The sequence below is a fragment of the Littorina saxatilis genome, linkage group LG16 (genome assembly GCF_037325665.1).
Source record: "Littorina saxatilis isolate snail1 linkage group LG16, US_GU_Lsax_2.0, whole genome shotgun sequence".
Taxonomy (NCBI): Eukaryota; Metazoa; Mollusca; class Gastropoda; order Littorinimorpha; family Littorinidae; genus Littorina; species Littorina saxatilis.
The window spans coordinates 34,639,168-34,655,140 of NC_090260.1; the positions used below are offsets into that span (position 1 = coordinate 34,639,168).

Consider the following 15,973-nt stretch of genomic DNA (forward strand, 5'->3'; position numbering starts at 1 on the left):
TACATTGATGTGTAGGGTGACCTGCCGTTGCTTTCCATTGAAAGCGGCAAGGTAAGTTATCGTTCGCGGAGTTCTATTGCGCCAATGAAACCGGTCCAACCGCTGTAAATATCTGTTCGACATTCGTAACGACTGAGTAAAGAATAGTTGTCGTTCAATTGCATGTTCACTAGTTAAAAAAGACAAGTAACGGAGCCTGTTAGGCTCTGTGTGTCAACAAGGTATCATTGATGATTGAAGTACCTTCTACTTATGACCAAGTAACTTTGTTACATTTTTAAGCCGTTTCACTTTCATTTTCACGGTTCGTTACGTTGTTCAACGTGATGAATCATTGAATGTATACGGGCGTATTAATCGCCCTTAAAAAGGAAAGCCCAAACCGTGATTGAAGGTGAATGTTGTAGTTCCTGTGAAGGAAGTCTTCTTAGACGGGAAAGGTCTAAATACACGTCTAGCTCCCCGTAGCAAGAAATTGAAACTGGGGATTATGGGCATTGGCACATGCGCAGAGAGGTACTACCGACAAAGGGAGACTACTCCCCTAAATGGTATACCGACGGAAATCTAGAGTTAGCGACCTTGTTTACAGTCTAGTACTGGTAACATAGGACGCTTCTCAGTCTAGCACTCGTAAGTAAGGTAACTCCTATTAGTTAAATTGAGGTGATGTATTCGAAAGAAATACGATACCGCTCAATCTGCCGTTAACCGATTTGAATTACTGTAGCGTTACTGCCCCTTCCAAAATGGCGGTTCGACAGGAGAATCTGATAGAATTCCTGACTGTGTGTGCAGCATTCGTCCAATTGAATTGAATTTCTAAGAAATACCATAAAACATCGAAAAACAACAAATTCTACTGATGTCGCGAAGCATCACGTGACTTTCAGCGAGATCGGAGAAACGTTGTGTTTTCTGTTTACAGGAAAAACGCCTACAGGAAATCTACCTGCAGGGAATACACACACTTTTGGTCGACATAGACCCCTTCCGCGCTATTAAACTCACTTGGTCATTACGTTCCAGTAGAGTTCGGGCATGACCTGCGCCTTCATCTGATACATGGACCAGCGTTCCTTGCCCTGGTCCACGGGGAACGTCTCCAGCGGCTGAGCGTCGTAGTCAAACTCCGCCAGGATACACTTGTCCTTCCCCGTGATCAGGGGGCAGGAGGTGTAGCCGTCGTACTGTTCAACACAAAACAGTTTAGGCATTGGAAAAAGTGATAACATCCTGGTTGACCATTCCATTTCGATTAAAATGTCTGGTTAATGCAATCCTTTGCACAGTGAACCCCCATTTTTAAAGAGGATCGTCAATAATAAAAAAATGCTATAAAATTCACATTTTCCATTGCGACCTCCTGTCTTGAGCAGCCACTCATGGTCGGTACCTTTGGTGGTTGCTAGAGCCAGGTTTGACACTATAACTAAAGTTGATTACAAAAACATCCAATGAGTTTCAGAGACACAATTAGCCCTTCTTTGTGTCAAGTTTATACACTGTTTTCTTCAGTTATTTTTACACATAGTTTTCCAATTATCCTTAAATCTACATGATGAAACTGAAGGTATGGTAACTTACAGAGCGAGAAAGATCCCCTCCTTTCATGACGGCAGTCAGGTTGTTCTTCAGAACTCCACTCTGTGCAGCTGTAAGCCGATAAAGAAAACCGTAAGTTTAGACACAGCATGTAACCATTTGGGGCCGGGTAGCTAAGTTGGTGGAGCACTGGATTTGTGATCCTAGGGCTATGGGATTTGTGATCCTAGGGCTATGGGATTTGTGATCCTAGGGCTATGGGATTTGTGATCCTAGGGCTGTGGGATTTGTGATCCTAGGGCTATGGGATTTGTGATCCTAGGGCTGTGGGATTTGTGATCCTAGGGCTATGGGATTTGTGATCCTAGGGCTGTGGGATTTGTGATCCTAGGGCTATGGGATTTGTGATCCTAGGGCTGTGGGATTTGTGATCCTAGGGCTATGGGATTTGTGATCCTAGGGCTGTGGGATTTGTGATCCTAGGGCTATGGGATTTGTGATCCTAGGGCTATGGGATTTGTGATCCTAGGGCTATGGGATTTGTGATCCTAGGGCTATGGGATTTGTGATCCTAGGGCTACGGGATTTGTGATCCTAGGGCTATGGGATGGAATCCAGGCCAGGACAGACATGGGTCAACTTTATGTGCAGACTGAGAGACAGTATTCATCCCCACCCCGTGTCATCACAGTGGCACGTAAAAGACCATGGTCATTCTGCCATCAGTGCAGGTGGCTGATTACACCTACACACCTGGGTAGCACGACTCTTGTTGCTGCTATAAGTATTCCACTGGGAGGAACCGACCAAAATTTTTCAGTACAGTGGAGTCCAGCTATAACGAACCTGGGTATAACAAAATCCCGCTTTTAACGAACTGCCATTGATTTCCCGGCAGACAGCCTTCTATTTCTTACTTGTTACTTTCCGGCTACAACGAACCTTTTGAACTCATTTGCATAACGAACCCCTCGGGTAATGGGGTATTGAAGTAAAGTTAAAATCCATTGGCAAATCTGACTCCATGACCATGGTCAAATAGATTTACAAAACCCTATTAATCTCGAAAAGTAATGACTCACAGATGGTATCAATGGTCTACCCCCACGGCACGGAACAGACCTAATGTCATCCTGCCAGAAGTGCAGTGGCTGATCACACCGAAACACACACACATCTAAGTAGTGTGGTTGTTTGTGCAGCTACCTCCACTTGGAGGAAGCAACCTGTACTTATCAGCAATGGAATATGATAAACTGTGAAATGAAATGAAATAAAACATCTGAAAATGAGGTTCCAGTCCTCACAATAACCAGCAGGCCTCAAGTACAAACAACAAAACCTTACCTACAGCAGCGGCAGTCTTGGAAGGTGGGAGCTCATACCAAAGACATTCCAAAATATGTTGAGCTGAAGGGTTTGTTGATTGACAATGACATGCTTTACTCCAGTGGAACCCCCCCTTTAGAGACATCTGAGAAGATCAAGCCTTAAAATGAAGGGAGTCTTAAAATGGATGTAAATTTAAAGAGGTCATGAACATGAAATGTGAAAAAGTAAGGTCTTAGAAAGGGGAATGTCTTACATCAAGGGTCTTAAAAGGTTTTTTTCACTGTATCACAACAGTAACGTTAACTCACCAACAGCCGCAGCAGTCTTTGAGGTCGGGAGACTGGAACAATCGCCGATGGAGAAGACGTTGGGAAACTTATTGTGCTGCAAGGTCTGTTTGTTGACGTCCACCCAGCCGTCAGCATTCACCAGGGGGCTGGACCTCACTACATCAGGGGCCGACATGGGCGGTGTGGCGTGTAGAAAACTGTACTGTAACACGACACAGAGAAAGGTTACAAGTTGCAGTCAACCTCACTACGTCAGGGGCTGACATGGGCGGTGTGGCGTGTAGAAAACTGTACCGTAACACGACACAGAGTGGGTAAAAACCACTGAAAGCAGAATCAGGTAACGGAATAGGTGATGTGGCTTGAGAATACTGTACTGTTACACAGGAAGTATAGCCTTTATGTTCACATGACCAATACTTTTTTTTTTTAAACTCCACACAAACAGTCCCACGCGTGTCCTGGATTATATTGCTTTATGTACTTTTGGTAAATTAAGTTGACAAGTGCCTCTCAATATCAAATCCACACAATTTGTAAAATTTCACAAAATGTCTCAACTGTTGCCCCGAAGTATACCTCAAAGGTTTTGGTCTCCCCTTTTTCACTGTCCAGAAGCTGAAAGACGGCCTCTCTTTTGTCCGGCTTCACTTCCACCAGGTTGTGTCGGTAGTTGACCTTGATGTTCCTGCACACAAGTAAAACACATGTAAAAGACAGGTAAAGTTCACATCATCAAAAACACAAGTAAGGAGTTTCAGGACATAAAAAGTGGGTGGTGATGTAGCTCAGTCGGTAGCGCGCTGGATTTGTATCCAGTTGGCCGCTGTCAGCGTGAGTTCGTCCCCACGTTCGGCGAGAGATTTATTTCTCAGAGTCAACTTTGTGTGCAGACTCTCCTCGGTGTCCGAACACCCCCCGTGTGTACACGCAAGCACAAGACCAAGTGCGCACGAAAAAGATCCTGTAATCCATGTCAGAGTTCGGCGGGTTATAGAAACACGAAAATACCCAGCATGCTTCCTCCGAAAACGGCGTATGGCTGCCTAAATGGCGGGGTAAAAAACGGTCATACACGTAAAATTCCACTCGTGCAAAAAACACGAGTGTACGTGGGAGTTTGAGCCCACGAACGCAGAAGAAGAAGAAGAAGGACATAAAAAGTCAAAATCAAGGAGTTATACTACAGCAGCAATCAATGAGTTATACTACAGCAACAATCAATCATGCTCTTTGTTTTCTTCTTCTTTTTCTGAATAAAATATTGTCCTCAAGGAAATTTGTGCTGCTATCCCTGGGGATCATGTGCAGTAATGGAGTTGCACTATCCAGTCTTTTTATACCCTGTATGCACTGTTCGTGTTTTCACACCCCTCAGATTTTCCTTTTGAGTTTGGGATCTTTATCACGTACATATGTTTGGACACGGGGGTGTTCAGATGCCTGGAAGAGCCTACACAAAGTTGAGTTATCGCCAAACCAAGAATCAAACCCATGCTCATATAGTGACAAACCGGTTACAAAGACTCTCTAGTGTCTATTTCTCTCTGTATATAAATGTGTGTATCGATTGGACATTGGATTTCCCTTCTTTGAGCCATGTGACGTCAGAGGCCTACAAAACTTCATATTTAGGCGTTTCAAGTTGACCGAAACTTCAAAGAAACTACAAAACACACGTCATGTGTTTGATTGCATGTGTGTGTGCTCGTTCAATCGTCAAAACAACAACAAAGTCAGTACACGACGTGTGTTTTGTAGTTCCTTTGAAGTTTCGGTCAACCTGAAACGCCCAAATATGAAGCTTATGACGTTATGCGTTTGATTGCATGTGTGTGTGCTCGTTCAATCGTCAAAACAACAACAAAGTCAGTACCTGAAAGGAATTCGATCGATACATAAATGTTACTTGCGTTTTTGACCAAAATAGGACATTTTACACAGATCGAGACAGTCATTGTTCACCTCGACCGCTATCGCGGTCTCGGAGAACAATGACTGTCTCGATCTGTGTAAAATGTCCTATTTTGGTCAACAACCCAAATAACGTATAATGTCTGCAAGCATAATGTGCATGCTTGAGAGAGTGTGTGTTCACCTGTACATGTATGTAACAGTATATATCATGCCTGTCCGTTCATCCCTGTCAAATCTCTTTGTAAGCACAAAGGTCAACAGATTTTTCAAGGTCACCTTTCTTTAATAACATGCTGTAGACTCTCTGCGTATTTCTTCACTCCAAAGATCACAGGCAAGGACGTGTTGAAGATGACATTTGTCTTGTCTCTTTTCCCCCTCTGCAAAATCAGAAAAGTTGTCATATAATTATATAATAATATAAAAAATAAATGGTTCAACAGGAAACCTGTAATAATTACTCCCCAATGGGCCGTGCGATGTAAAAGTATTGTGAAACAGGACATTTTTCTCAAGACTTCATTTTTACTTTCTTTCTTTCTTTATTTGGTGTTAAACGTCGTTTTCAACCGTTCAAGGTTATATCGCGACGGGGAAAGGGGGGGGATGGGATAAAGCCACTTGTTAATTGTTTCTTGTTCACAAAAGCACTAATCAAAAAATTGCTCCAGGGGCTTGCAACGTAGTACAATATATGACCTTACTGGGAGAATGCAAGTTTCCAGTACAAAGGACTTAACATTTCTTACATACTGCTTGACTAAAATCTTTACAAACATTGACTATATTCTATACAAGAAACACTTAACAAGGGTAAAAGGAGAAACAGAATCCGTTAGTCGCCTCTTACGGCATGCTGGGGAGCATCAGGTATTCATTTTTACTGCAGAACCTCAAAATCATTTAAAAATGGTTTTGGCATAAAACAATTTCAACCTACAAACATTTGCAGAACATTCTTTACAGGTCGAGATTTCCTAAGACAAGCTCACCTCATAACTTTTTAGTGTGCGGAGTGCTAGCACACTTGATGGTCATATGTTGGGAAAACTGTCTTCATCCCTATTCCTTCCCCATCCACCTTGAAGGGCATATTGGGGAAAATACAAAACACATTCTCTCAGAGGCCTCCCCCCCCCCCCCCTCCCCCCGTTCTCACATCATGCTCACATTCCTGAAAATCTCCTCAGCTAGGTACATGATTTTCTGCGGAGCGCCTGCACACTTGATGGGCGTGTTGGGGAAGGTGAAGATGGCATTACCGCCCTCAACGGCCTCCAGGGCAGGGAACGTCTTGGTCACGTACTGTGCGTGGTAGTTGGAACACACCTGGGGGTCGCTCCGCAGTGCCTCAGTCAGACCTTTTACCTGAAGAAGTCAGGACAATGAAAACAGATATATATTATGACTGTAATTCCAGGGCAGGGTATGTCTTGGTCACGTACTGTGCGTGGTAGTTGGAACACACCTGGGGGTTGCTTTGCAGTGCCTGGATAAATCACGAGAACGAAAACCATTTTTACAAAATCATTCCAATCCAGGGTGCGCAGTAAGTCTAATGTCACATACTGTGTGCTGGTACACACCCAGGGTTGCATGCAGCCTGCCTCGTTCAGTCACCTTCTACCTGAAGAAATCAGGACCACAAAAACAGTAACATATTAATATTACTAACATATTAATATTACTGTAATCTAGAGTAGATAAATAACAAGGTGAATGTTAGTCATAAAGTCAAATGCTATGATAATCTTCTATCTTTTAAGATTGTATAACACAGTAAAGCCATTCTCTCAAAGACATGTTTATATGTACATTGATTCCACGATTGACAAAAGGGTCTTTCCTGGCAAAATTGTAAAGGCATAGATAAAAATGTCCACCAAATACCCGTTTGACTTGGAATAAAGGCCGTGAAAGGTGAATGCTCGCCTAATAGGCTACTGAGCTTTACTGGCCGATGTGAATGCGTTATATATTGTGTGTAAAAAATGTCTGTTTGTCTGTCTGTCTGTAAAAAATTCCATTTCAAACGGCAGAAATTAATATGTAAGCGCCTAGGGCTATATCTAGATTAGGCGCATAAAAATGATCACAATAATAATAATAATAATAATGTGACAATATAACACCCACCTTGTCATAGTTCAGCTGTAAGCCTGTAGCCACTACCAAGTACTCATATTCAATCTGCAATGAAAAAAAGGCCATCATGCATGTTAAAAATGTCATGTACAACAAAATGTACTATAACAAAATATATATATAATAATATATATATATATATAAAAAAAGACAAGTATCCTGTACAAACAAAACAAAAGAAAAACTAAAGAAGACAAAAACAAACAACCACAACCAACCAACCTAAGCAACAACAACAAAAACCACCCAACTAACGAACTGACTTTACCTTCTTTCCTGAAGCAGTCTCAACATAGTTGTTTTTCGGATCAAATTTGACGGCAGAGTCCTTTATCCAGTCACACTCGGACGGCAGGACCTTTGACATGGGCCGAAGCGACTGCTCCAACGTCTTAAGCCCCGCCCCCACCAGTGTCCATATTGGCTGGTATGCATGGGTCTGGGAGAAAAAGCACAGCACAGTGGAACCCTGTCTTCTTGATATATATATATATCGTACACTGTAAACAAATGCAAAACCTGCAGGAGAAAAGCCTTACAAAAGGATAAGGCTAGCCCAAAGCCCCATCAGTTTTCCTTTTGAGTTTGGGATCTTTATCACATACATATGTTTGGACATGGGGGTGTTCAGATGCCTGGAAGAGCCTACACAAAGTTGAGTTATCGCCAAACCAAGAATCAAACCCATGCTCATATAGTGACGAACCGGTTACAAAGACTCTCTAGTGTCTATTTCTCTCTGTATATAAATGTGTGTATCGATTGGACATTGGATTTCCCTTCTTTGAGCCATGTGACGTCAGATGAAACTGAACGCAAAGCATTTTTTCCGCAAGACCGGACACTCGTAGCATCGTCTGTCCACCGCTCGTGGCAAAGGCAGTAAAATTAACAATACAGAAAAGCGCGGTAGCGGTTGCGCTGAGGAGGATAGCCCGCTTTTCTATACTGTTCAAAAAAAGAAACGCATAGCTTGTAATATTTGGTTAATTTAGTTATATGGCTACAAGGATATCCACCAAACTGCAGAAAATGTTTATCTGGTCGTCGACCTTTCGTCCATTGCCACAAGTGAGCTCTGCACGTGACGCATGCGTTATCAGTGGCTACAATGTCAAAATTGCTCATTTGGCATGACCACTCGTCATGCTTCAGTGTAATCTCGTGAAACTCGGGGAATATTGAGCTCTCACCATGTCTTCCAAAACCCATAAAAGCGGATTGTTCGCCACAAAGAAATCAGACGACAATTCAGTGACGAAAGATGGCCCGATTGAGCAGAGAAGACCGCCAAATTGCATTGGGTCGTTTACAAGCAGGCCAAAGTCAAAGTGCAATCGCCAGGCACTTCCACGTGTCCCAGAGCACCATCAGTAGACTGTGGGTCAGGTTTCAAGCCACTGGCTCCGTTGCTGACTTGCCACGAGCGGGAAGACCAAGGGCGACAACTGCTGCTCACGACCGCTTCATACGGCTCCGCCACCTCCGGAATCGTTTCCTGTCGGCCTCATCTTCTGTCCAGGCTCTCCCCGGGCCACACCGATTATCGGACCAGACCGTGCGGAACCGCCTGCATGAAGCTGGTTTGAGAGCTCGCAGACCTCACAGAGGAGCTGTCCTCACCCGCCGCCATCGCCAGAACCGAGTGCAGTGGGGCAACCAGCACCTTTGCTGGACCGTCCGGAATCACTGGAGACACGTGTGGTTCAGCGACGAGTCCTACTTCCTGCTCCAGCGACATGATGGTCGGAGGAGGGTCTACCGGAGAGTAAACGAACGTTACGCGCCCAACTGTGTGGATGAGGCACCCGTTCATGGTGGTGGAGGCGTCATGGTGTGGGGGGCGATCAATACCGCTGGAAGGAGCACCCTGGTGCACGTCCAAGGGCGCATAACTGCCCAGCGATACGTGGAGGAAATTCTGCGCCCACACGCCCTTCCTCTTCTGGCTGACCAGGATGCCATATTCCAGCAGGACAACGCTCGCCCGCACACAGCACGACTCACCACCCAGTTCCTCACCGACCACCATGTCCAGGTGCTTCCCTGGCCATCCATGTCGCCAGACATGAACCCGATAGAACACCTCTGGGATGAATTGGACAGACGTGTGCGCAGGCGAGAAGAAGCGCCGGCAAATCACCGCGATCTATTGCAGGCACTTCAGGAGGAGTGGGACACCATCCCACAGCAAGATATCCGGCATCTGATCCAGTCCATGCCCAGAAGGTGCCGGGCAGTTGTTGCTGCTCAAGGCAGTCACACCCCCTACTGACTTGACAGCCTCGGCACCCAATCGTATTGATTGACTGATTGATTTGAAGATGCAAATGAACTGTGTGTGCATTCAACTGTGTCCATACCAAATTTCAAACAAATAATCTAAATATTGGATTTTCTGTTAATTTTTTCGAAAAATAAAACAAATTTGGCAAGTAGCAACTATGCGTTTCTTTTTTTGAACAGTATATATCTCTATTCTTTTTAACTCTCTGAACGTGTTTTTAATCCAAACATATCATATCTATATGTTTTTGGAATCAGGAACGGACAAGGAATAAGATGAAATTGTTTTTAAATCGATTTCGGACATTTAATTTTAATCATAATTTTTATATTTTTAATTTTCAGAGCTTGTTTTTAATCCGAATATAACATATTTATATGTTTTTGGAATCAGAAAATGATGAAGAATAAGATAAACGTAGTTTTGGATCGTTTTATAAAAAAAATAATTTTAATTACAATTTTCAGATTTTAATGACCAAAGTCATTAATTAATTTTTTAGCCACCAAGCTGAAATGCAATACCGAAGTCCGGCCTTCGTCGAAGATTGCTTTACAAAAATTTCAATCAATTTGATCAAAAAAATGAGGGTGTGACAGTGCCGCCTCAACTTTTACAAAAAGCCGGATATGACGTCATCAAAGACATTTATCGAAAAAATGAAAAAAAACGTCTGGAGATATTATACCCAGGAACTCTCATGTCAAATTTCATAAAGATCGTTCCAGTAGTTTACTCTGAATCGCTCTACACACACACACGCACAGACAGACACACACACACACACACATACACCACGACCCTCGTCTCAATTCCCCCTCTATGTTAAAACATTTAGTCAAAACTTGACTAAATGTAATGACAACTAAACTTCACACTTTAGGCACTTCTCTCTCTTTCTGTCACAACCTCCAGCTGAAGTAAGATGCCGAACACTGATTTTAAGTTAAATTAAACACCCCTAAAAAGAGAGAGAGAATTGAATTGAATTGAATTGAAATTTATTTTACGAGGGTGACAGAATAAGCAATGTATACATGCTTGTTTTTATCCGGCCCTCGCCCATTGAGGGGTAACAAACAAGAAGAAATAAAAGATAAGTTTAACTATAGTACAAATGACATATTTACCATAATTAACATGTCAAGCAACCAATAAGACATTTTAAGATGCATTAGGATTCTTTAGCAATGCTTGATAATTATATATAACAGAGAAATATGTGTTTGTATAAAAAAAAAATTTTTAAAAAATTAAAAAAAATCCTTCATGAATTATATATAATCATGTTTTTCAATATAATCAGAGAGTACAGTTATATTTTGCCAGCTGCTTGATAATATTTCTTATAAGTTTTGTAAAAGAAACAGCATGTAATATTCCTTGAATGATGTTTCATGAATTCGTAATTTAATTATATTTGGAATGGCGTTCCACATAATTGCTCCAGAATATGATAGACTCGACTTGTACAGGTCAATTCTTGGAGTTGGGGTAATTAATTTGTTACATTTTCTATAATGATTTATTTTGAAATTTGAGGTAATGAGTGTAGGTGCATTCCCTGACATAATTCTATACATCATCACACCTTTGTTATATGCAAATCTATCTTTGATAGGAAGAATTTGCAATCGTTTATAATCAGTCATGGAAAGAGATGTATTTTTTAAAATAATTAATTTAACAGCTCGTCTATGTAAACTGCCCAAGTGTTTCAAAGTATTTGCACTTGCAGAGTCCCACACTGTGGAAGCATAGTCAATAGCTGACTGAATATGTGCCTGAAAAAAACAGTTTTCTTGTGCGAAGGTCTAGAAAGTGTTTGATTTTTGATAACTGAAATATTTTTTTGGATGTGTTTTTACAAAGTGTATAGATGTTTTGACCAAGACAGGTTATTGTCAATAGTTATTCCCAAGACTTTATGGCTATCAACTTCGGTAACATCTTGATTTCGTATTAGCAATGTCGGAAATCCAGATGTTAGATTTTGTCTTTTTTGCCTCGTGGTAAGTAGCATGCATTTAGTTTTATTTGGATTCAGTGACATATGGTTTAGTTCTGACCATTCAAGTAATCGATCAATGTTTTCTTGGAGGATATTTGCTAGTTTAATAAGATCTTGGTGACTAGAATGAATTGTAGTATCATCTGCAAATAGTTCACACATGCATTTTACAAATAGAGGTAGGTCGTTTATATAGAAAATAGTAATGGACCAAGAATAGAACCTTGTGGTACTCCAAACCTTACTGTTTGCTTACAAGAGTATGATTGTTTCAGATAAGTACTTTGCTGTCTGTCTGACAGGAAAGATGTTAAAATGTTTATGGAATCTGTTGCAATTCCATAAATCTCAAGCTTTTTGATAAGGCCAAAAAAAAAAAATTGTCTGTTTCTGGTAACATGGCTAAAAAAAATAGGGTCGGTAGGTCGGGATTTTTTTATTTTTATTTTTTTATTTTTTTTTTTACCCCAAATGTAGACCAATAAAACTAACTTTAAAAATCGCGCAAAGAGACTGGATTCACTATACATAGAGACAAGACACTCAACACATTTACAAATCGTCAGCGGACTTTCGTTTTCACACGTTTTTGTTGTTCATTTTCTCACCCTGTCCTTTACCACCAAAAAAAACAAAAACATTTTTGAGTTTGGAAAAAAAAAGTTTAGGGTCGGCGCCGAAATTTAGGGTCGGTCGGGTGACCAGAAACAGACAATTTTTTTTTTTTGGCCTAAGGAGTTTATGTTTAGTTTAGAGAGAGAGAGAGAGAGAGAGAGAGAGAGAGAGAGAGAGAGAGAGAGAGAGAGAGAGAGAGAGAGAGAGAGAGAGAGAGAGAGAGACTCAGAACTTTATTACAAAAGGATAAAGGTTTTAGGCAAAGCCTATTCTTCCAACCTGTCCTTTATACAACACATAAAGACAGACGCACATTAAGAGAGAGAGAGAGAGAGAGAGAGAGAGACAATGACAATGACAATGACAAATCTTTATTTTTCGAGGGTAACAAGAATAAGCATAGATATGCTTTTTTGCATCTGGCCCTCGCCCTAAAGAGGGACTAAACTATTTTACTATAACTATGACTAGGGAAAAAAAGGTTACATAAAAACATTAATGGTAGAACATATAAGTTTATGTACATGAAGCGCATTATGTAGAAGCATTGTAGATCATAAGGTAGTGTTCAAAATTGGGTGTAAAGCAATGAAGATAAACGGAAAGTAACCCAACAATACATTAGCTCAGCAAAACAATGTATTACAGAGCCAAATCTTCGTTATTTTGTCACAATAAACCATAATTCCGATAATGAACAACTGTATACAAAGAAAACATACCAATCAAGTTTATTTGTTCATAGAGTTCATTAAATGGAAAGAATATTTGGTTCTAAAAGAATCTGTGTTGGTGGATTGCCGCAGGGCGTCCGGAAGAGCGTTCCAGAGGCTGCTTCCTGAATAAACAAGACTTGATTTAAATAGGTCTATCCTAGGAAGAGAAGTGTTTAGTTTTATAAAGTGGTGCGAATTCTTCAAAGAGAACTTTGAGCAAATGGTTTCGGGTGCATTTTCTGTCATAATTTTATGCATCATTATTCCTTTGTTGTAATTCATTCTTGACTTCAGAGGTAGGACCCCTATGTTGATGTAGTCTGAGTCGGTGAGAGTAGTCTGTTTGAGTAATACTACTTTTAGCGCTCTTTTGTGTAATCTGCTGAGTAGCTTTAGGGAATTATCACTTGCAGAGTCCCATAGAGTGGATGCGTAATCAATAAGAGACTGAATATGAGCAGTGAAAAATAACTTCCTGGCTTGACAATTAAGGAAGTGTTTAATTCTAGATAAGAGGTACACTTTCTTTGACACTAATTTACTAAGTTGTTCAATGTGAGTTGACCAAGACAGGTTGTTATCGATGTGGACACCTAGAACTTTGTGATGGTCGACTTTTTCCACTATATTGCCGTCAATCATTAAATCGGGACCAGTTGAGGTAAAATTCTGTCGTTTTTGTCTAGTTGTAATTATCATATATTTGGTTTTCTTTGGGTTAAGAGACATGTGATTTAGGTCAGTCCATTCTGTCAGCTGGTTTAGACTTCCTTGGAGGGATTCTGATAAGCGAGTTAAATTTTTGTTACTGGAGTGAATTGTGGTATCATCTGCAAAAAGTTCACATAAATGTTGAATATAAAGGGGGAGGTCATTAACATATATTGAGAAGAGCAGAGGTCCTAATACCGATCCTTGTGGTACACCGTAATCTACAGCTTGCATGCTCGATGCTCTAGTGTTTGTAAGAACTGTCTGTTGTCTGTCAGAGAGGAATGAACTAACAAGATTGATAGTATCATATCCGACGCCATACAAACCGAATTTTCTAAGCAATAATGTGTGATCAATTACGTCAAAGGCTTTTGCAAAGTCTACGAAAATGGCACCACAGAATTCATTATCGTTTATTTTGTCCAACCACTGATCAACAAGAGAGATTAAGGCAGTGTGGCAGGAATGCTTAGCTCTAAATCCTGATTGTTTAGGATGGAATAAGTTGTTTTGGTTGAAATGTGTTAGGATGTGTTTGTTGATATGCTTTTCCAGTGGTTTTGATAACACAGACAAAATGGAAATTGGCCTATAATTTGAGGGGTCTCTTTTGTCACCTGATTTAAACAGAGGAATGACTTTAGCCTGTTTCAGGGCGACTGGAAAATATTTTTTGTCTAAACAGAGATTGTAAATGTAGGTAAGTGTTTCAGAAATTACGGGGGCTGACAATTTAAGAATCCTACCATCAAGCCCATCGAGCCCCCGGGTGCCTGTTTGCTTGAGGTGTGTAAGTGCGTGAAAAACTTCAGGTACTGTAAGAAGGGGAATTTTTGCTTGACATGAAATTTGTTTTGATTTGCAAAATTCTTCTAAAACTTTCAAATCATTTAATTTGGACTTGTCATTTTTAATCACATTTTCAGCAATTTTGGAAAAATGTGTGTTTAAAGCATCGGGAGATATGTCCTTGATACAACTCGGATGACTGGCAGCCTTTTTATTCGTAAGTTCATTTATTGCCTTCCATATATTCTTTGAGTTTTGCTTTGAACTTGATGCTAGGTCACGAAAATATTTTATCTTTTTTGTTCGTTTAAGTGAATTTACCTTATTTCTCTGTTCTCTGTATTCCTCTTCCTTGCCAACCGACTTTAAAAAATCGCGATGGTCAATGGCATGTTGTAAATCATTATCAAACCATTTAGGTTTTACAATGTGCCTAACTCTCTTTATTCTCCACGGAGCATGTTTATCGTATATGTCATTGAAGGCACTAAGCCAATGTGTTAGGGCTTCGTCCGGATCCGTAAAATTGTAAGTATCAGATAGTGGGGAATTCCAAAGTTCATGTAGAAAGGTGTCTTCGTTAAATTGAGAAAAAGAGCGGTATTTTATTGTCTTGTGACCAACTTTAGGAATTTTGACACCCTTTCTTGACCATGTTAAACAGACAGGAAAATGATCGCTGCAACCATTGGCTGGAACACAACATTCGACAATATTATGGTGATCAGTAACATAGATATGATCTATCAGAGTACTGCTGGATGATGTGACTCTAGTGGGAGTGTTGACTATTTGTTTAAGATTATAGAGGTTAATCATATCAACCCACTGCTTGTTTTGTTTAAGCAAATCAACATTAAAGTCTCCCAACAGAATTGTTTCCTTTGACTCGAGCAGAACTGCATCTAACATCTGTGTAAAGTTATCTGACCAGTTTGCTCGCTCTGCGGGATTTCTATAACAAAATCCTATGAGGAGTGGAGGTGCTCCTCTCAACTTAACTTCAATCCACACAGATTCCACGAAGTTCTCAAGGTGTATTATTCGTGTATAACTAATTGATTCACTTATGTACAAAAGTATACCAGTTTCTCTACTTTGCTGAGGGTCTCTGCGTAACGTACTGTAACCTGGAATAACAACGTCAGAATCCGAAATCTGAGGTGTTAATCTTGATTCTGTGATCCCAAAAATGTGAAAACTTGTTCCAGTATTTAACAGCATTGTAGAAATATCATTGATTTTATTTATAGCATGGTTAATGTTCAGGTGCCCAACACGGAGACCCTGTTTTGTTGGCCATGTAGTAGGAGAGCTACTCATATTTAAGCTCAAGTAGCGTTTTGGGGCGTTTTTTGTTTGTTTGTTTGTTTAATTAAACAATATACTTATTGATACTGAATCAGCTAATTATCCAGTAAGCAAGACAACAAAATAATGAAGAGATACAAAACAGTGATGAAACCAAAATGATATATGACACTTTACGAAACACAACGTCAAGCGTAAATTAACTAGTAAAGAGACAAGGAACTGTTTCCGACGACAAACTAGGTAAACAGCGAAAACAAACAATAAGCAAGTAGAAAATCGAAAAGCAGACAAGCACAAT

The 15,973-nt window shown here is 40.5% G+C and overlaps 1 protein-coding gene across 1 annotated transcript in view; it reads right to left on the reverse strand.

The window, feature by feature from the left end:
• The window catches only part of LOC138950915 (sulfide:quinone oxidoreductase, mitochondrial-like), a 32,376-nt gene that overhangs the window by 10,479 nt on the left and 5,924 nt on the right, over nt 1-15,973 (reverse strand). Inside the window, exons 2-9 of the mRNA XM_070322620.1 lie at nt 7,498-7,668; nt 7,221-7,274; nt 6,255-6,452; nt 5,361-5,464; nt 3,747-3,855; nt 3,186-3,369; nt 1,588-1,655; nt 1,012-1,190 (exon numbers count right to left, since the gene is read on the reverse strand). Of these exons, the coding sequence (XP_070178721.1) occupies nt 1,012-1,190; nt 1,588-1,655; nt 3,186-3,369; nt 3,747-3,855; nt 5,361-5,464; nt 6,255-6,452; nt 7,221-7,274; nt 7,498-7,668 (1,067 nt within the window). The remainder of the gene's footprint in view (nt 1-1,011; nt 1,191-1,587; nt 1,656-3,185; nt 3,370-3,746; nt 3,856-5,360; nt 5,465-6,254; nt 6,453-7,220; nt 7,275-7,497; nt 7,669-15,973) is intronic.